Source organism: Oreochromis niloticus, linkage group LG7 (assembly GCF_001858045.2).
Source record: "Oreochromis niloticus isolate F11D_XX linkage group LG7, O_niloticus_UMD_NMBU, whole genome shotgun sequence".
Classification (NCBI taxonomy): domain Eukaryota; kingdom Metazoa; phylum Chordata; class Actinopteri; order Cichliformes; family Cichlidae; genus Oreochromis; species Oreochromis niloticus.
Genome location: NC_031972.2, coordinates 39,721,388 through 39,743,874, shown reverse-complemented (window position 1 = coordinate 39,743,874; position 22,487 = coordinate 39,721,388). Strand labels below are relative to the sequence as shown.

The following is a 22,487-nucleotide window of genomic DNA, read 5'->3' as shown; positions in this document are numbered from 1 at the left end:
TTTCGTAGCCTGGAGAACAGGACAGGCTCACACAGGTGTGGCCAGATATTGCTTAACCTGATGACAGATGATCTTGGTAGGAACTTTTAAATAGCTGGCAGACTATTCATAACAGATAACTGGTTGGCTGAAAACAGCTCGTCTTTGTACACAACAATGAGAAACCGAGGTTGCAAGAATGCAAGTTACATGAAGTGTCTTACTACTGAAGAGATTTAACTGAAATAAAGTTCATACCAGCAGCGTTTTTGATGTTTGTGTTTTTAAAAAAATCAGGTAAATTCTTAATTCTGTCTATAGAAGAGAGTAAGTTGTAAGTGTAACTTAGTCTATGATATGTTAAGAATATACAGTAGAGGAATGTGTGTGTATACATACTGCATCTCATCACTCAAGACATCGCAGTAATGGAGTACATTGGAAAATCATCTTAAAAAACTGAAGTTTAAAAGAAAAAAGAAAAACTTTCCCCAGAAATGCCACAGAAACATCAACCAAAAGTATTTGGTTTAAAATACTAATTTCACAACCACAGGATCTAACTGGAAATTTATGCAAGCCTTTTCATCCATGTGCACAGCAGGATTTACCAAAAATTATATCTCGACTTCTATTTTGACTGTTTGAAGGCAGTGAACTTTTCTGAGGAGCAACACATATAGTAAAGGAGAGCAAGTACAAATGGTTACAGCACCGTGCTGACGTCACAGTTTGCTTAATCACTCACATATGTTATGGAAGACTCTGCACCCAGCAGCAGATTCCAAACATTCAGTAATTCATAGCTTGTTGATTGTCCTCTAACTGCACTCTACTGTAAAGTGAAACCAAGGGTAGACATGCAGGTACATATTAACTCAAGGCAAAAAATGTACTTTCTTCTCCAGCCGTGAAAACTAAAGTTAATGAGTAAGTGCAAAAATGTGGTCAAATGGCCAATCGAGGCAACCATCTCCATCGATCGTTAAAATACCCAACTTCAGAGAAAAGACTAATATGTTTATGGCTGTTTCATGATAACACCCATTAAACATTTGTTATGGAGCAAATGTGTCATAGGTGGCTGTAGCAGGTAGAAATCTGCTAGAATGTAGTTAAGCTTTTGCAGTTACTTAACCAAACCTCTCAACCTAGTAAACCCCAAGAAATCTGTGCTCCAGTCAGTGTGAGCACTGATGCTGCTTTCTAATAAAGCAGCATCATTACATTAGATGATAGACGAACATCAGTGAGAAGTAGAATCAGTTAAAATGTTACATGAGTGGCTCCTACTAAGGATGGTACATCGAAATATTAATGCTTGGAAGTGCTTTGGTATTGGGAGACAGGAAGAAAGGTTCAGAAATGAGTTCTTCCAGTGTAATGTTCATGTCACTTGACTAAAGTCAAGTTTTTCTTCAACAGAAATGGTCCAAACACAGCTCCAACCAACACGACAAGTATTTAAAGAAGGTGTACTCAGACAGACCACAATGACTAGATCTTAAGCCCAGTGCTGGCATGGCTGCCACTGTGGTACTCTGGTTAGCATTGTTGCCTGCTAATATTATGCCAAAATACTCTTGCAATAAGCGTTTTCACACCATCCGACAGAATTCACATTGTTCTGTGTTTTCAAAAATAAAATGTGCACATCAACATTCCTCAGTAATCTACAGAGCTAATACAGGATTAACTGAACATGCTGAGAGGACTTAAATCTTGCTCAGATTATTCTGGGCATACACACTGTTGGTAATATCACGTCACCAGTTTCCAGAACTGAGTCAGTATCTTGATTCATTTCCAGTGATGTATGTAGTATATAAAGTGATTTCTGCTCCTCTGAAGCACAAAGATCAAATTAAACAGACAGATAGTCAACAAATTATTAATAAGTAAAAATTATATTTTGTGTCCTGGTATGGATTTATTTTTGTCAGCAACAGTTTTGTTACTTCACTTGACTGTGATACAGAAAGACTGAACCAGGGGCTGAATATCAGCACCTCAGACCTCATCAACCTGGAGGACTCATCTGATGTTTAGTTACTGTCACAAAATGCATCCAGAGGATATGCTTTAATACAAAATATAAATCAGCTCAGGTTAGTTTTCATCAAAATACTAGTATTACTTAGGACTAGAACTATGTAACATGCTAAACATTTGGAGTGAGGTCTAAGTCAAGAGTTGCAGGACGTAGTCAAAGCTTTGGTACTGCGCTCAAAGTTTAGAGCAGCCCACTGATGCCAATATGTGCTAATTCAGATCTCCCACAGCACTCCAAACAGACTGATAATCCTAACCACAACTATCACAGTGATGCTGGGCCCAAAGCAAGAATTGCTTTTTTCCAGTTCAATTTAGTGCAATCTGCCCAATTTTTGCAATCTGAAAGAGAAACTCCTACCAATACATATACAGACCAGCCACAACTGGGTACATAGCTAACACAATGCGACTTATTTGACGTATTTCCCTTATTGTAACAGGACAGTGACTTCAGGCACAATAGGTTCCATGAGAAGAAGGGATCGACTTGGCTGGTGTATGGGCAGCACCTCAGTGACACGGATTCAACCCTTGACAAATACAAGATAGCATCTATCCAGCACAGCACTAAAGACTACTGTGTTTGTTGGCTCAGTCTATGTGAGATTTGGTAAATGAGGGTGGACACCTAATCGCCAAAAGTCAAAAGATGCTGGGTATGCTTAAGATAGAGAGATGGTGTTGCTGTATGTGTCAAGCGTCATGTAGGAAACAGGGAAATTCTTGCTGTAAGTCAGGCCTGGATGACTCAATCAGTAAGGGCAGAATACGCTTACAAAGAGGTATGGGCTGACTCAGTAAAGATCTCTGGCAAATCTTAATAGTGATCATTATATGTTTATATGTATATTTCAATCCATAAGGACCAGTGGGGTAAATTAAATTTTAATAAAGTTGTAATGAATAACATGTGCCATACAGCACCATCCACACATTACTACGCCACATTGTTGCACTGGGTGAGGAAGGACTAAGGCAGGCAGACAGCTCTCACTTCCACACTTAAGGCCAGCTTGAAATGACCAGTTAACCTGACATACAGGTGTTTGGACTGTGGGTGGAAGCCAGACCACCAGGCTGGAGGTTTGAACTTAAACTTTCTTGCTGTGACGCATCAGTGACAATCACAGTGCCTTACACTTGTAGTATTAATCATGATGATAATAGAGCATCTCCGTATCATCCTGCACTATAATACTGTCTTTATATTTGCAGTTGGGAGTAGCGGTGGAACAGCAACTCCTGTGCTCACTCAGCCACTTTCCACTGTTCTCCAAGTCCATGAGATGAGGGATTGCTGAGGATGTTCAGAAATCACTGCTAATATTAATCACTAGACAGTGGGTGAAACATTTGTTTCCTGCTGCATGTTTTAAACAGGAGGCTCTCTCACCTCAACCACAGTATGTATTTCCAACAATTCCAGCCGCTCTGTAAGGATAGTTTACATCCAGGGGTCCACGAAAAACACTTGACATGTTGACAATAGAAGCTTTAAGAAAATTACAAAACAAAATTATAAACAAAATAACAATTAAAACACAGACAAATAAGCTCTTCAACATAAAACAATCAAACCTCTATCAGCTGCTTGCTTCAGGAGTCACCAGAGTGGATCCTCTGCCTCCAACTCATCCCTCTCTGTCACACCATCCGTCTGCATGTCATCCTTCACTACATCCATGAACTTCCTCTGAGGCCTTCCTCTTTTCCACCTCCCTGGCAGCTCCATCTTCATCATCATTTGGCCAGTGTGCCCACTCTCCCTCCTCTGCACATGTCCAAACCACCTCAGCCTTGTCTCCACATTACTCCAACTGAGCCGTCCCTCTGACGCACTCGTTTCTAATCCTGTCCTTTCTGCTCACTCCCAGTGAAAATCTTAGCATCAAAATAAAACAAACTATATAATCTCTAAAGACATTTATGAGCCTTAAGTGTTTGCTAACCTTTCTGACAATGCACCATATGCACCAAATTCATGTCAATGTCTTCCTCACGTCCTCACTGGTAAACAATGATGCATTAATATGTTTTTAAATCCTATTTCACACTTTTTTTACATGGTAGATGATGTTTAAACTGAAATATAACTGTTATAAAAATAAACACAGTCTTACTTATGATATTTATGAAGTAATAAAAGGCGTAATCCATCAGGTGTTTAATATTTAACCAGCCGTTTATGCATTTTTCATTTTAGTCATTGTGAAACAAATATAGTATCAAAACCTAAATAATCTGTGTAACTGATTCAAAAACTATGATGTTTTACTTTATTAGGAAGAGACTGTATTCTTGGACTTTAATAAATGTTGTGGTCTCAGAAAGACTCCAAACATTTCATTATTCTTATCCATTTAACCACTGATTGGATGCACTAAATATACCACTTGCGATTTTGTGGTTCCTTATATACTTAACTATGGAAAACAGCTATTTGTAGGTGATATATCTGAAAGCACAGAAAGGCTGCTTTCGAGTATACAGTCCAAGAGGGCTATATGCTTAAACACATCTTCATCTTGTTGTGGTTGCTGGTTAGCTAATGCTAATGCAGTTTGTCTCCAGCCCTTATTTTTCACTAAAAGTGAAAAATGATACTATATGTTAAAGCACACACCCACACACTAACAGGCTTGTGGAGTCAGTGGAAAAGGTCTGAGAGACTTACATCTAAATCACACATCACTGGAATCTTATTTCATATTGATTACACACTAATTACTGGCAGGTAATTACTCGTTACAAACACAGCAATCTGCTCTACAGTATGTGACACAGTAACTATGTGCAACAGTACAGTAACTATGTGCAACATTCCTTACTGTGTACTTACTTCAAACACACACACACACACGCACGCACGCGCACACACACACACACACACACACACACACACACACACACACACAGAGACTAAGTGTTGAGCCAACATTCAGAAACAATAGCAAGGAAGGAGCAGTCTTTTTCTTTCTATCAAACAAATTTCCCCCTCCCTATCAAACCATAATTCTGTCTCTCCAGTCATCAAGTCCCCATTGTTTGAGCTAAATCTTTGTCATGTTCTGTATCAGCACATGGCATCCTGTTCTCCCTCGATTTCTCCTCATTTAACTCAACCAAGGGATTGCCTCTGACTGTCAGTTGGCCATAAAACCTACATTTCTCCCTACTTTCCTCTGAGTAAGCAGAACAACAGACCACATCTCTCTGACCTTTTTTTCTTCTTCTTTCTCTTTCTTTTCAGTCACAAAGCTCCCCAAAATCTCCTTCTAGGTCCACTGGGGATTCTGTTTGAACATAAGCCTGTGCTTCTGGCATAAAGTGGAAAGGATAGTGGAAAAACCAAACAGCTAAATGTGGTGAATATGGCGGCTCTGTATGCTCTGATTCTGTCCAAAAACACACTCAAAGAAAAACGAACCAATAGCTCTGTATCTTTAAGAACTATAAGCATTAGTGACTTATGTTTTGCTATACTTTGAAATACATATTCACCAATCCAACTTAGAATTGTGAAATTTCACTTACTTTGGATATATTTTTCTTAAAGCACATAACTTACAAGGTTTATTTATGCAATGGCATGCCTGAAATGTTGCTGTGTACACACAGACACACACACACAGACACACACACACACACACACCCTGCTGAGAGCCAACAAAAGGTAGGTCCACAGAAGAAATGTTAAATCCAGTCTCGCTCTCTCTCTCTCTCCTCCACAGTGCTTTCACAGCTGGGGTATAGCATGCTCTGCTAAAACACACTAAACCACTGAAACTGAAGGAGTAAGACAAACGCCAGAAAAAAAAAGGATTACCTTAAAGAGGCAGCATGCTGTATGGGCTGTGATTCTGCATGAAAACAAACTGTCATACACACTCACCAGATAGTTCATTTTGTCCCAAGTAAGGCAGCTGTGCTAACTCCGAGGCAGGGCTTTAGCTCAGCCCTGTGAGACTCTTTGCAACAAGATCCAAAAGATCTCCAAACTCCTCCAAGTCCCCTCCTTTACCCTCCTTCCTTCCTATGTCCTTCTCCCAACCCTCCCTGTTATTTTCCTTCTCCGTATCTTTTCTTTTGTCTTGTCCAGTCTTGTTTTCAACAGTCAAGCAGATCTCCACATAATGCCCCTGTGTGATCTCACACAGCAAGAATGAGACCGCTGCCTGCCTCATTTACTTGTACCCTCCTCGTCCCCTCTTTCTGCCTTGATCTCTCTGTCTTTGCTGTGGAAAAGAGGGCGGAGTGTGTAACCCGACACGTCACTTCCTGCTGAATCATGATATTTCCTCTGTCCACTCAGTCTATTGGCCTGAGGAGCTCTTATCATGCAAATAAGCCCTCCCAGTGTCCCTACTCCCAGGCTGAGAAAGCGTGTCAGTGCTCTGGTATGCTCATGCACAGGCGCTAGGGGACATGCCATAGCTTTACTGTCTTTACTGTCAGATTGGTATTTCTTTGGCACCCAGCCTTAAAGAGCTAATGACTAACATGAATGTATTTCAGTGGATGTGACAATCAGTTAACCCTTGTTAATCCAAAAATCTGAAAAAATGTTCCATTTGTCTGCAGGCACTTCCCTGCCTCTAAAGAATGTATTTCCATTAATGAATAAATATAAATTCGGAGTAAAGGACACAGAGAAAAACTATTTTTTTTATGATCCACATTTGTCCTGGGATATCATTTCATTCTATATCTTTATAGGTGAACAGGTACAGGACAGGCAAATGGAAGCTATCATAACTTTTACTAATGATGTTCTAAATGAGCATCATTGATGCACTAAAAAATATCAATTCAAAGCTAGATCAGGAATCCCACATGGCTGCGGATTTGATTTTAGTTGGAGTGGCTTCCAAGAGATCTGGACCAGGAGTCAGTCTACCATTCCTTCCTTGAACGGCCTCTTGGACACCCTGGACTGAAAGAAATAAAGCTGTAATAATAAAGTAATAAAGTGTTTAAACTCTGGCAGTTTCCATAGACAATAAATCATCTGGGGACACACCCATAGAGAAAGCTTTCTGTGAGGGCATACATTCTCCACGAGCTACTAATTTAACACTTCCCAACACACAGATTACCTTTTGTAAAGCTGCCCCCTCTTCATACATTGTATATCAATCATACCATTAACAGCCTGCATCCTTAGGCGAATACTACACCTGAAAAAAATTGACGCTCTTCTAAGACACATGGAACAAAGTCAGCACAAGTACAACTATCTCTTTAATGAAAGCACTCTTTCAGAGATTTTCAAATACGTCAATGAAAAGATTCGTCAAGGCTAAGAGCAAAGGTCACAGGATCACACCAATTTTCAACCATGTTCACATGTCAGTGGTGTGCGGCGGCCTTTACACTTTAGATTTAGCTTTTCTAACCTTAATGAACATTCAGAACTCACACTACAAGCAACAATTACCTTTTCTCAAAGAGATCGGAACAGAAATCATAACCTAAGATGCATGTCTTTGGACTGTGGAGCAAGCCACAGCAGAGGAAAAGCCACACAAAGCAGGGGAAACATGAAACATGAAAACATGAAGAGAAAGGTCTCACGACAGTTTAACCTCCTAGGACAGGGGTGTCCAACTCCAGGCCTCAAGGGCCAGTGTCCTGCAAGTTTTAGATCTCACCCTGGGTCAACACACCTGAATCAAATGATTAGTTCATTACCAGCCCTCTGGAGAACTTCAAGACATGTTGAGGGGGCAGTTTAGCCATTGGAATCAGCTGTGCTGGATCAAGGACACATCTAATACCTGCAGGACACCGGCCCTCGAGGCCTGGAGTTCGACACCCCTGTCCTAGGACCTGGCGTCCACATATGTGGACATCACATTTTGCGTTGTCTAGACCAAAATGCTAAATTTTGCTCTACAAGGGCCTGATTTCTACTTACGAGGACATTATACTGCCGCTGTTCTATGGAAATTTAAAACGAATATCCTCTTATAAAAAAAATCAGGTAATTCTTTGTTTTTACATTCATCAGGTCGCAATCAGCCCAAAAAGCAAAGAGCATTAAAAAATGCATGCCATGATAGAGTTCAGGTCCTAGGAGGTTAAACCCAAAACCTACATTCAGCCAAAAAGATTGGGAGTTCTTTTTAATTTACCACAAGTGTAAATTAAATTAAGAGAAAGAACTCATTATTCAACCATTTTCTTCTGCCATAGGACAAGAAGCAGGAAACACCCTGGATGGGTCGGCAGTCTATAACATGGACAACCATTTATGCTCACACTGACACCTACGTTCACCATCACAACATGCAAACTCCACACAGAGAGGCCAACGTTAGCCAGCAGGTTTGAAACAGGAACATTGTTGGTGTGACTGCATAACCATACTGCAGATCACTGTACTGATTCAAAATCACACACAAAATCTACCCTTGGCTGCTGGGCAAGCAGCAGAGAGTGGGATCATGTGTAGGTGGGACAGTTGTAGTTGTATATGAAGCATAGCAGGCATACTGCCCCTCGAGCAGCTAACACTATCTATGAGCCAGCAGAAGTGTCAACTTTGTCCTGTACTGCTCAAGACAATGTGAAAACACACACACACACACACACACACACACACACACACACACACACACACACACACACACACACACACACACGGCTTTGTTTCCATCTATGTGATGTGTAAACAAAATTATGTCCATATCACAACCACCAGATTCATTTAACCCCTCCACTTTGCTTGGTCCACACAAACAGAGTAATGTAATCAGCGTCAGCACACTCACAGCAGAAGTTTAAGTGAAATTGTTAAAAAAAAAAAAAGCTCTTTGTCTAAAAGACTTTTGTCGTTACGTCTTTCATGCTTCTATTCTGGAGGTCAACAGTCTTTTTCGTCAACTGTAGTCTCTTTCAGTATCAGACTGTATGGTGTCAATACACTCTATTCATTACTCGGTTACAGCCATCTACAGGCATCTGGGCCATTATCATAAAACTGTGTCCTAAATGGCAAACAGTAGGAGCAGAAAAACAAAAAAAACCCTCCAAACACTGGAAATGTACTACATAGAGCAGAGTAGTACTATGTAGTAGTATGCTATGTTTATCCAATGTTTCAAGCAGTTATTGCTCTAATGCGGCAGATACATCACTAGATATTTGTGATTTAAGGACCTGGTCCTTCACATTTAAAGGTAGTAATCAGAGCTGAGCATCACATACTTTCTGATACGGGCTTATAGAGTGGCTGTAGTACGAGAAGTAGGGATACCAAAACTCTTAATTGAAAAAAGAACAAAACCGTTTCAGTACATTCATATCTAGTAATGAGTTCAATGAACTGCTGTCTAAAACCTTCAAAAATATATTTTATATTCTATTAGCCTCATAGCACAGACTTTTTCCTGATAGAGGGAACTCTTTGTTCTACTGTCTGACAATCAGGTCTTTGACAGCGAGGCACAATAACAACCATTGTAGGCAGCATTACACACTGCCTATAGGATGAGAGGCAGACAGCAATACATCGGCCATTACAGTTCAGTTTGCTACAAACAAGCCAAGAACTCCAACACTTACACACACGGTCCATATTTATGAGAAACTCCACGCAGGTCCAGCTCAAATATTGTCATCTGACATAATGAGTAAGACAAAATTTGGTTCGTTTCTAATACTAACAGTCCACTGACTGTTTCCAGTATCAATGATTACATGCAATACTTTACTTTCAGCAACTCTTAACATGTCTCCAATCAGCCCTGCTGATCAGTGGTGCGGTGGTTTGGACGGTTGTCTCAATATTAGAAGGTCCTGGATTCCAATCCACCAGCCAGCTACAGCCTGTCTGTGCAGGGTGCGCGTTCCTTCCTGTATATTTGCTGAATGGTTGTCAGTCTGTGTCACCCCTATGACAGACTGGTGACCTGTGCGGGGTGTTTTCCACCTCTTCTCATGTGACAGCAGCGATGGGCCTCAGACCCACCGTGTTCCTGAACTGTAGAGGTGGAAGAAAAAAAATGTCCTCTTCATTGTAACATCATTTAAAAAACTACACTGTCTGTTTTAAAAAACCGCACCCAAACAGACTTGATGACACAGTTTTAGTTTTACCAGTTATATTTTTTGAGGATATCATTTCTTTAAAGTAGCCAGCTGTACTGACTGTGGTTCCTCCTGATCTTACCTTCACTAGATTACCAGAAATGCATGGGAAAGAAATTCTAAATAATCTGATGGTTCTGTGGCATCAGGAAAGATACCACTTTCATTTCCAGCCCTGCAAAGTCCTTATAATCACTGTGTGCAACGACAGCTGACTGGAGGGGGTGCTAGTGGGACTTTCAGTGTGAATGTATCAGCTACCCTGTTGTTACTGACTACTTGCTAGTTATTATCAGAGAACCATGTGCATTGATATGGAAGATTGAATATTTGCATGTCAGAAATGCTTCTGAAAACATTTCAAAGCACTGAAATTATTCCATGTTGTTTAATATTCGATGTAAGTCTTTGGTGGTGAATAATAGATGTCTCAAAACAGCATTTAAATACCTAAACCACAGTTTATCGAATCACTCAGTCAGTGGGAGCCTTCTTTGTCATTCATACAGTAAACAAAACGTTTTTTTTCCGAGATCTTCCACGTCTAACCTGTTTCTGCTGACAAACACAACGATGATTCATTCTTGTACTGTAACATAAAACTTTCATCAGCCAAGGCAGGAAAAGGCAGCTCCAGGCACCCTCCTTCCACAAGTTCCACATACTAATTTTTCTTCTTTTGCTAAACGTTTGTTTCCTCTGAGCAGGTTTTTTGAAACATCTCTTTTAGTCATCTTGGCTCGAGTTGTGCTAAAAGGTGTGCGTGTTTGAATTTTTTCAGAAGAGGAAAACTTGCCAGGTTTACACTGCAAGAAATTAAAAGGAGCTTAATATTAAACATGAATGTAAAGAGGAATCCGTTTATCTTGGATACCTTGTTTTAATAACCCGCTGGAACCAGAAATTCTTACTGAAATGAATCTCCCAGGCCTTACCTAACCCTAACCCAGGACTGGAAGTATAACTCTCGCAAATAAACAGATCCATTTACATGGTTACATTACAGAGCAGAGGAAAAGAAAGACGACAGACAAGTCCCAAAAAGCTCTCCCGAGGCTGTGCTGTCTTTTTATAGGCCATCAGAAGTAAAGTAGGCTAATTAGCACTCTGCCCCAGTATACAGCAGCAGAGTACTCAGCTGCTTTCTGCACTTTCTACTGCATACTGCTGGAATGGCATAAATCTTTAAGACGTCACAGAAGTAAACACCACATGAAAACGACCATCTCACTTCACTCTGTGTGATGATGCTAACATTTGACTGATGACTTTTAAAGCTGCCTCGCTGACCTCTTGCCCTTACAGGAGCCTAATTAGCAGCGTACCCTGGCTGCTCTTTAGAAAATAAGAGTTACCTGGATTACGGATGGATTTTTACCATTTACCATACCAGCTTTCTGTACTCTCGGTGTGCTATGACAGTGACACTGAATTGGATAGGTGGTTAAAAAAAACTGGACATTGCTGTGAATCTGACTAACATCACTGATGCTAAAAGTGTAACTGCCATTTCTACGTCAGCGAGTATTTTTGTCGGGGGCAAATCAGACATGAAGTACAGACATGATCAGTACAGAATAAATGACCCAGTTTAAAAATTGGTTAAAAAGTATTTTTACCCATCATTTTTAACTGGTGGGTAAAAATGGACAAATAACCCTAACTGCAAATAACCAAGTTGCACACAAAGAACCAGATTTATGAGTTCAATCAGTCCAGCTCCTATTCTGTGAAGTGGTTGTGAACCACAAGCCAAGCAATTTAGTCTTCACAAATGCCATCCCACACCATGGACCAGTGCGTAGAGGTAGAAGGGAAGAACAGATTAAGATCCTTTGGCAGAAAGGTGGGGTGGCATGGTGCTAAAGTGGTTTGCACTGTGGTCTCACAGCCAGAAGGTTCAGATTTTGAACCCACAGGCCAGCTTGGGTCATTCTGTGTGGGTTCTCCCGGTACTCCAGCTTCCTCCCACAGTGCAAAGACATAGGTTAACTGGTAATTCTAAATTGTCCATAAGTGTGAATGTGAGCGTAAACGGTTGTCTCTCTGGCGGTAGACTGGCGGCCTTTCCAGGGTGTACCCTGCCTGTCACCCTCACAGCTGTGACTGACAACATCAATGAAATAAAGATATCGTCCACACTAACTCTGAGTGTGGATGTAAGACAGACAGTTTCCCAAGTCCATAAAATAAAGCATCAGTGAGCAGCACATAAATACCAGTCCTTTTACAGTTTCACTTTCATTAGTTTTTAGTTGTACAACACCTACTATATTAATAAAGTTTAGCCTATTTGAAGCCAGAAAGGAAAGTCAGCAATGCTTCTGTCTGTGCAAGTTAACAGAGTATCATTACTCTATCGTTAAGACACGGGAAAATTTGATGGATTATAATTGTTATTCCAGCAGAGGTCTACAAAACCAGTCTAAACATTTAAATGATGCTTATTATAGCAAAGGTAAAACATAGGAGAATTCCTGCTTATTAACCATAAAATTATCACTGCTGACCTGACTACAGCTGCCCTGCAGAGCTGCAGTTTCACACTTAATTCTGTATCACACTAGTGTTTCAGGGTTCGGGTGGACTCTCTGCTATTCCAAGTGTCTTTTCCAACTTTAACAAATCAGAACTTTTTTCCCCTTCTTCCCTCTCTCCTCCAGGACTGAACAGAAAAGGGCACACTCGCTACACACAATCACATGGCTGCCTCTTCTAATCTCTGCACTGACTTTGTGTTGCCTTGTTGTGTGTTTGTCTAAGTGTCCTGAATGATTTTGTCCTATTCTGCAGATCGTTTTTGTTTAAGATTTTTTATTTCAACAGAACATTTTTCATTCTTTCAAGTGCAACCACGGTGGTGTTTCAAAAACAGCATTCAAACATAACACTGAGACTACATGCAAATCTGATATAAGGTCCATAAGAACAAATAGAGGTGTTCTGTTTTAGGATCACATGTTAAGGCTTGTAGAACAAAACAGTGGCAAAAAATATTGAGAAAAAAGATGTGATTTCCTACCTGGTGGTCTCTAATTTGGAAGATAAGCTTTTCTGGAGCAGTGGTGTGCCACAGTAAGAAGTGACGGTCCCTTTATAATACTAAAAACTCGGACTTAAGCCTTAAGTTATCTGGATAATTCCAAATCCAGCTTCATAATAGAACAACATCATGTCACATTGACCAAATCTAACAAGTTCTTCCTTCAGTCCAAGCGAAGGTTTAAATTTGCAGAATTCACTGAAAATGTTCAAGACATACCGTGTTTATAAGAACGGGGCGGATGTACAGACAGCCTGAAGAGTTTGTGCTAGACAAAATAAACTTGCACACTCCTATTCTTGCTTTTCATAGATCACATTTATTTTTTTTAAAATAACTTAAGATGTCAAAGATAGTTGAACATCTAAATTACCATCTTGTAAAAAGGCTTTCCACACAGAATAAATCAGAAATAAAACTGCAGTATCTCCCGTCATGTGAAGGCCTGTCCCCAACTGTCACACATCACGTTTCATCATGACGCTTGGACTTATCATAGCAAACATCTCAGTTTACGCTGCCATTGGACTAATGTCACCGATTTTGTGGTCAGCAGCTCAAACCTTCTGCTGACAGCTGTGCTCATGATCAGAAAGTAAGCTACTGCAATCTCATTCAGGACTGAAGCAGGACATCAAAGGCACCACTTATGCACCTGCAAACACAAACTGAGGCTAATGGTTTTTGTGACACATGACTGTCTGTTTTCACTCTACATCCTGTGGCCATAGCGACACCCAGCAGAGCATGTTGAGATCTGGGGAAAGGTGGGATTTAAGATGGTGTGTGTGTGTGTGTGTGTGTGTGTGTGTGTGTGTGTGTGTGTGTGTGTGTGTGTGTGTGTGTGTGTTTGTAGTTAGAAAAGGAAAAGGACCTTTTCTCTCTCTCAGTAGCCAATCAGTCCCTCTCCACACACCTACAGTGTGCGAACTACGTAAGCAGAGAAAGTCCTCCTCAATGATAGAAATTCAAGAATTCAAGGAATCTTGGTGGCACAGTGATGCAGTGGTTAGCACTATCTAACAGATGTATGGATGGATTTCTAACCAGAGGAAAGACCAGCTGATTACATCACAACAGTTCTGAATTGGGACATACTGCATTTGGTCTGTAAACAGAACCCTCACATTTGGAGAACAGCAATACTGAGTGACTACCTGCTCCTAAGGCTCAACAGCAACCTTACAGGGATTCAACAATCCAGGGCATGCAATCAGTGTGTTACCCATCAAGTTCAGGTCTTGTGGATACTTGCGGTGTATACCTGAGAAGCCTGACCTGTTTGCTAGCTTTGCCCTACTGAGTGGACTCAGTAAGTGTAGAGCAAAACTGAGGAGGTCCGCTACTGTCTGGAACCTCACATAAAAAAATGGCAGAAATCAGAGAAGACCAGTTAAAATGTTGTATCACACAGTGTATTCTGATGATGTAGGCGCTGTGACTCTGGTCATCACAGTAGCACCATCTGTTCTGAAAACTCATCACAACTCAGTCTGTAGACACTGATGGCACAGATGTTATGTGTCACTCGGCCATTGACGACAAAAACTGACTCAACCCTTGTCTTTCTGACAGAATCTAACATAAACCAGTGGCCCTCTTTTAAAGACCTGTAGGTGGAGTTATTTGATATGATGAAGAGAAAATTGGTGGTTTTCATATCTTCTCCACTTCCACAATGTGTGCATAAACTGGCCTGTTTTTCATTTATATCAGGCCCACAGGAAGTCTTTTACTTCATTCAAACTGCAAGAATCTAATTATCGAATAATTCATCCATATACAAGCATGTTGTCCAACATTGTCTGAATTTTAACAGACAAGTTAGAAAATGTTCTCAGTAAAAGAAATGCACACATTAATACTGGATGTTGAATTTTAATATTTGAACCAAATCATGAGTGGAAAATTATAGCACTGTTGGGGTATTGCATTTTCCACAATAGTGGAACACATGCTTAGCAACAGATTACATATGATGACAGTACCATTAAGTTTAGAAGTCCTCTCAAAGTGTGCTTGACTTCTACATACCTGAACAGTAAAGTCATTTTCATATGAAAAGGAAAGGCTCCAGTTTAACACAGCACAAAGACACTTTCTGCATTCATGGCTACAAACGTTCTGCAACTTCATCGTTTTATTTATGATAACCAATCTATATCTTGGGGTCTTGGTCACAAGCAGAGTCGTGACTTCATGTCACGATGGAGTGATACCACATCCACAATGATCTGGACACTGCACTGGTCCACTGTATTAAAGACAGAGCTGAGTGAGACCTACTTTTCCACCCTCACCTATAATACAAGTGGAAGAAATGAGTCTGCCTCAAAGGTTTTCTGAGCTTACCCTTAAAGAGGATGAGGAGGTCAGTCATTTGGAAGGAGCTAAGAGTAGGGTCCCTGCTCTTCCACATTAAAAAAGAGGCCAAACAGGTGTTTTACTCGTTTGGCCAGGACACTCTCTGAATGCCTCCCGGTTCAGGTGTTTTGGGAATGTCCATAGGCAGACTTGGGACACAATGGAGAGATTTTGTCTCCTGGATTGCTTTGGAATGCCTTACTGTCCCCCTAAAAGAGCAGGTGGAGGTGGCCGTACTGCCCCTGGGAACTAGACCCATATAAGCAGAACAAGACAGATGGATGAATGGACAGACTTTTTGTCAGTGGGTTTTCTTTGGATTACTCATTGTAAATACTACCACATAGTTGTTTTTTTACATTAGCCTAATGGTAGCTCGCAAGAGACTGGTAAAAGCTACTACACACAGACCACATGCTAGGGGGCTACACAGAGCATCAGAGTTATAGGCTGTGTAGTGGTGGGTCTTCACAGAATACTGCTGGCAAAAAATGCTTTGTGTGTGCATTTGTCTGGCACAGCTAGAGGACAGGACACAGTAATGGACTCAACATTGTTTTCATCCTTACTATTTTGGGAACAACATTTACCCAAGAGTGTGGCAAGTAGCGTTCTGAGATTTACTCATCAACAGAAAGTCTACCCGTGATTGGTGCTGCTCAGATGTTACGTCACACATTGCTGAATTTGTTCTTTTGAAGCAGAATGATTAAATAAATTTGTTTCAGGTTTTATGAAAGCAGCTAACTCAAAGAAAGCCTAGCTATGTTGAGTAATCTTACTAATGCACGTCTCTGGTGAGAGATACACACACGCTGGGGAGTTTATTTCCCACTTTCACAAAGAGACAAAATGTAGACTATACCAGCAGGTGAGCCTTGTTCACATATGACAGATCATTTGGTTTACTAGAATTAGTAAAAAAATAAATACATACATCGATAAATAAATAAAAAACAGCTATTGCAGTTGAACAGCTAAAACAGTGCGCTATTAAATCATAACATTTGACTGGCTCTTTACTTTTTTTCTTCAGGCCTTCAGTTCACGTGATTCTCCTCCAGTCTGCTCTTCTAGTCTCATTGACCACTGAAAGCAATAATTAGGCTGTTTAAAGTGCTTTTCATTAAACATTCATTTGAACAGGCACACTAAATGTGACAATGTGAACTGCTAATTAACACAATGTCCTGAATCTTTGAACGTGTAAATGAGGATGCATTCACTTACTTAAAAATGCAACTGCACATAAACAAAATATTGATATCTGTACATACAATACTATATAATATAGTATTCCTATAAGACTATACAGTATTTTTTAAACTCTTGCTACCTCCACACATCAACATTTACTCTCATTTGTCAAAAAACAACGACATAGTAACAACAAAGCTATTAATTAAGACTAACACATAGACATATAGATATGGATTAACAGACAGCATTTTTTATTAGATATTGTGATATCACTATTGTGATTTTAAAAAATACAGGTATGAAGACGAGCACATCATTGTCAGCAATTTCAGATTCATTAAATAGCATTTAAGATGAACCTGCTCTATGTTGCATTAATGTTACAGGTATTATCTAGATTAGATAGAATTTTCAATGTTTCCAATGGTCTGGGTTTTAAAAAAATAAATAAATAAATTATAGTGCTTGAATATGATCATTTTACATAGTTGTAGTTGGAATCTTTTTTTCTCCCTGCTTCTGTGCAATAACTGCACATGTATAATCTAATCTAAGTGCTGATGGGGCAGGTCTGTTCATTTTCTCAAGTAAATGAATTAAAAATATATAAATCATTATAATAATTGTAATAACTGATTAAAACTACCTAAGAGACTTAAAATAATAACATTAAAAGCATGCCTAATGACATACACAATCATAAGTGTTCCAAAGAAACCTGCACTGTGCAGACATGATGCGCTAATGTGTTCTAAATAACAAGAGTTCTTCACATCTAAGACAGAGAGATTTCTGTATTACTCAGAGAAATGTATGATATTGATTACTGAGCAATGCATTTCTTAAGGAAACACACTTATCATCACGATGCTGTCAGTTCACATCACTGCTGCTCACCTGTCACTCTCCTCCTGTCTTTAAGTCTTCAGTAAACACAATAACAACGTGTTGTTAGTATTTGTTTGGTTCTGATGAGTGATTTTTGTTTGCTGTTAAGTTTTATGAGATCTGGATGTTTTGCTAAAAAAAATATTTGGAAATGCTTAAATCTTATATTGTCTCATACTGATAATCTACTGTTAAGATAAATAAAGAAAAAAAGATTATGCAATCCCTAAATATTTATTCTATTCTATCAAAATATAACAATAAATAATAGGATGTGAGTAATGTTGATCAGCATTGCATGTTTAAAAAAAACTAAGACATTAACAACAGAAGGATGTGATTCACTACAGAAACACGCTAAAAACCTGTCACAAAGGGAGGTAATCCTTGGATACTTTCCTTATGAATATGTACATATGTATATAGATTTAACTATATCGTACTGTGGTATCATAACTATCACAACCTAAAGCTTTATTGACCTCAAATTACACCATTGTATTGTTGGAGTGCACAGTGTGGAGTGAGCGGTGTATCAGGAAGTTGGTTGTGTAATCTAATAGAAAGGTTGTTTTTCCCAAAGTGTTCCTGGGAAAGATACTAAATGACCCCATTCTCTGCTCTGGTTTGTAGTGTAAAGTGCTTTTAAAGAACTGAAGCTAAAAAAAGGACTCTATAAAAGCCAATCCATTTAACACACAGATTTTGGTCCAACCCTGACTCAAAATGTCGGCTCAGACTTTCACAAGAAGAGTGCTGATCTGTTCATCTCACCTCTGTGTTACTCAATGGTTACTACACCAGCCATAAGCTAGCAGCAGAGCTACACTGCATGGAGGCAACAAGGAGGCAACCAAAAACTTTAGACAGATTAGTTGACACGACCTGCAGGCCCTGTCGGCTTTTCTCTGTCTCATTATGTTCAGAGCAACACTTGTTAGGAAACTTTGCACTTTCAGTACTATAACATGTCCACAGCTTCATTGATATTATTGCTCTTCTGTATGAGCTGCATTCACCAGAAGAAAAAGTCATGACTCTTACAATGAGCTGAAATTAAACCAGTGGGCATAAATTAGGTGAATGGAGTAAATTTGTTAATTGTATTGATTTTCCATTGTTGTTTTGTCAATTCAGATTTTTAATACACACCAAATTTTTGTTTTGAATGTATCATCTGTACCACCTTTAGGTGTGCAGTCCCGCTGCAAACAGGCCAGGAAAATGTCACTGTGGATGTCAGGCAACACTCCAGAATAACACAAGAGCAGTGTAACAAAGATTTCCTTTATACACGCGGAAAACAAGTATCGCATTACTTCTTTAAAAGGACCACCGAGCACCGGTGTTAATAACCTGCGTCATTAACAATGGAAGCAGCACAATTCAAACTAAAGTAAGAGCATGTGCATTGCTGAGTACTATCTGGCAAACAGCCACCGTACAGCACTGGCGCGTGCGCGCGCACTCACGCGCCCACAGTAAAGCCTCCAGGCATTGTTTTTAAATGAGAGCCTAAGGAATGCGATAAAGACCAGCAGCACGGCTCCATCAGGGCCATCTCACATCCGCCGCTACAACATCCAAGTAATGCAGCTGGCACCCCAAAACACACACATATACATGCATTACAACCAGTGTGTGTGTGTGTGTGTGTGTGTGTGTGTGTGTCTGTCCAGCCCAGAAACACACACAAACTGTCGCCCACCACAGAGCCAGGCTCAGGCTCAGGCCTCACAGAGCTCCGGCACACTGGCTCGTCACTGTCCTTTACTAGCGGGCAGAGACTAGTTAAAGGTACACTCAACGTTAGCCTCATCACCCATAGGCTCTCAATCCATTTATGAATTAGAAATGCTTATTACATATTTGCTAATTACAGTGTGTAGCTGTTTCAATCGGTGCCAGGCTAACAGCAGCTGTGTGACTGGGTGTGTGCCGTAGTGATACAGCTGTCAGTGTTATGCGTGCTCCGTCCTGCTCCACAGAAAACAGGGAGTATGAAACATGGGAGACGAGCAGCGACGTGTTTGCTGAGATACTCACAGGGACAGACATTTTGCTGGTGCTCCTGCTTTAGACCGCTCGGTGCTTCGCCGCTTGCTGCTGGTTTATTTAACACTGCCAATTGTTCTTGCTAGCTCTCCAAGTGTCAGTCCTCCTTTATCCCGTCCATGGTTAGCTCCAAAGAAAAGGCAAAGGTCCGGCCGGACACGGCGGCTGTGGGCTGCTTCAGACCGGAGTGTTTTAGTGCGGAATGTAGCGGCAGCATGAAAGCCTGCCGCCTGAGTGTCAGCAGAGCCGGCTTCCGCCTCGTCTCCTGCCGCTCCCTTCTCTGTCCCAGATTCCTTCAAGGATATCTTTAGAAAAGCTTCCGCTCGGCCACAGGGACCGGAGCCGCGCACATTCGTCAGAACAGCGTGCTGTCAGGTCCGTGCTGTCCACCGGGAGGAGAGCCGTGCCTGTCCCGGTCTACCGCCGTCCTCCAGCACGGATCATCCAGCGCTGCCTTAAAGGGACCGGCCTACATTTACGATACATGCGTGCTACCCTCTGGGGTATGCTGGGGTGTGTTTCCAGAAACGAAAATACTACAGTGGTTCCGCGTCTTCGTGACCATTTACCACCTATAACCGACACAAACAACTGCTGTACCAGCCGTGCTGCTGGCCTTTGGCAGTATGAATGACACACAGCACAGACAACACCGCACTGCTGGTACAGATCCCGAAAAATACAGTTAGTGAAGAACCCGCTGGCTAAGAAGAAGAAATAAAGTTGGAAAAAGCATCCGTTATTGGGTAGCTTTCTCAGGAGATGTGTACTTTGTATCAAAATTCAATTAGAAGAAAGTGGATGGAGTATTAATTAATTAATACATTCATTTAACAAAATCATCATCTGCAGTGAGCATTTTGTTAGATCTTTTACACTGGGGCACTGCTGAATGAGCACTTTAATAGAAAAACTTTGCAAACTGGGCAGAGGGACCAGCTGTCCCACTTTATGTGGGACTGGATGGGATTTTTTCTTCTTCTTCCATCCTCACCTATTGAGACAAGATCACACATTTCGATCTACTCTTATAGGTCCATGCATTTAAATCTCTCATAAAACACCAGACTCAAAAACAGCTGTGCTGATCTCTGCTTACTGAAACCCCAAGATGATCACCAGACCAAACGACAGCTATAGTACCTGCTTTGCTACCATAAGAGAATACATTAGTGTACAAAAACTGGCATAGGACAGTCAGTAGACCTTTGAGTTTATTGTATTTATTTAAATATGGATTGAATAAAACACACTGTGATAATCTCCACCTGATCAACCTCAGACCTCTGACCTGCATAGTTGGGTATTTTTTTTAATTTATTTACACAATGTCCTTAGAATGCAGAAAATAGGAAATAAATGCATGGATCATACATGTTTAAATCTTTTTTCGGTTTCTAAAAAACAAAAACAACAACAGTAAAACCCCCATCATGCACTCATCCACTCCTGGGCTACAGTCTAGACTCAGAAACAATACTTCTGCATGCTTCATGTTACAAATATGGTGTTAATGCAGGAAGTGAATTCATGTTCAGGAAATACACGATGGTAGGACTCTTGCCTCACAGCAAGAAGGTCCTGGGTTTGAATCCATCTGGCCGGGGCCTTGCTGTGCTGAGTTTGCATGTTCTCCCCGTGTGTGCTTTCCAGGTACTCCAGCTTCCCCCCGCAGTCCAAACATATGCGCTTAAGTTAACTGGTGATTCTAAAACTGAGTGTGAATAACCGTCTGCCTCTCTGTTAGCCCTGTGACAGGCTGGCAACCTGGCCACGGTGTGTCCCCCACCTGCCCTATGGCAGCTGGGATAAGCCACTTAACTGGATATGCAGAAGAGAAAAGATAAAATACATGTTTATTGCACATAGTGCTTATGCCAAAAGTTGCTGAATTATAATATTCTATGATTTTTTTTAATGAACAGTGGCACTAGTATTTGGGCTTACAGATAAAATTCAGAATCCAAAGCCAAATTGGGAGCATGCCTATGAATGAAATAAAAAAAAATGCTTTGCCTGCTGTGGTGTTTCAGTTGATTTTTTTGGATGTTTAGGATTTTTTCAAGCAATCTTTAACTTTTGGCTTCAGAATGTCATGTGACCAGCTATAGCTGTGTTTTTGTTTTTAGACCAGAAAAAATCCAAACTCCTCAAAAACCTGTGCACTTCTATAAAGCTTGTATTACCGGTATACCTAAATGTTGCCACGCACCTCTGCTTTCGTTAAGTACCAACATGAAGTTCAATAAGTTTCCATAGTTTGGATTTTTTAATTTTAGTTAATAGGTCAGTTGCCTCCTTTTGCTGCTCCTTCACATCGAAAGGAGCCAGTTGAGGTGGTTCGGGCATCTGACAAGGATGCCTCCTGGGCGCATCCTGGATGAGGTGTTCCGGGCATGTCCCACCAGGAGGAGGCCCCGGGGCAGACCCAGGACAAGCTGGAGAGATTATATCTCTCAGCTGGCCTGAGAACGCCTTGGTGTTCCCCCGGACAAGCTGGAGGAGGTGGCTGGGCAGAGGGAGGTCTGGGCTTCTCTGCTCAGGCTGCTGCCCCCGCGACCCGGATAAGTGGAGAAAGGAAGGAAGTATAGATGGATGGATGGTCAGTCACCTCCCAGCTCTCCATCACTCCAACAGAAACTGCAAGCGGTTGCCTCAGTCCCCCAGGGGTTAAACTTGAAACATCTTGTCTGTGAAGGTTCTCAGTCATCCAGGTCATCGTAGTCAAAGGAATTTGCAAAGAAAAGCGTCTGGACTTCTTTAAGTTGCTTGAAGACGTTTCACCTCTCATCCGAGAAGCTTCTTCAGTTCT

The 22,487-nt window shown here is 40.8% G+C and overlaps 1 protein-coding gene across 4 annotated transcripts in view; it reads right to left on the bottom strand.

Annotated features, from left to right (window-relative positions):
- bcar1 (BCAR1 scaffold protein, Cas family member) overlaps positions 1-20,264 on the bottom strand; it is a 46,230-nt gene extending 25,966 nt beyond the window's left edge. The window contains exons 1-2 of one of the 4 annotated variants that reach the window (XM_025908509.1): positions 3,613-3,906; positions 3,428-3,526 (exon numbers count right to left, since the gene is read on the bottom strand). Coding sequence is in view for 2 of the 4 variants with exons in the window: in XM_005454233.4 (XP_005454290.1) it covers positions 19,667-19,678 (12 nt within the window). In the remaining 2 variants the exon portion in view is untranslated. Of the gene's footprint in view, positions 1-3,427; positions 3,527-3,612; positions 3,907-5,926; positions 6,290-19,666 lie in introns of those variants that run through there. The other 3 variants (XM_005454233.4, XM_005454232.4, XM_025908510.1) reach the window with 3 other exon arrangements.
- Positions 20,265-22,487: the final 2,223 nt, after the last annotated feature.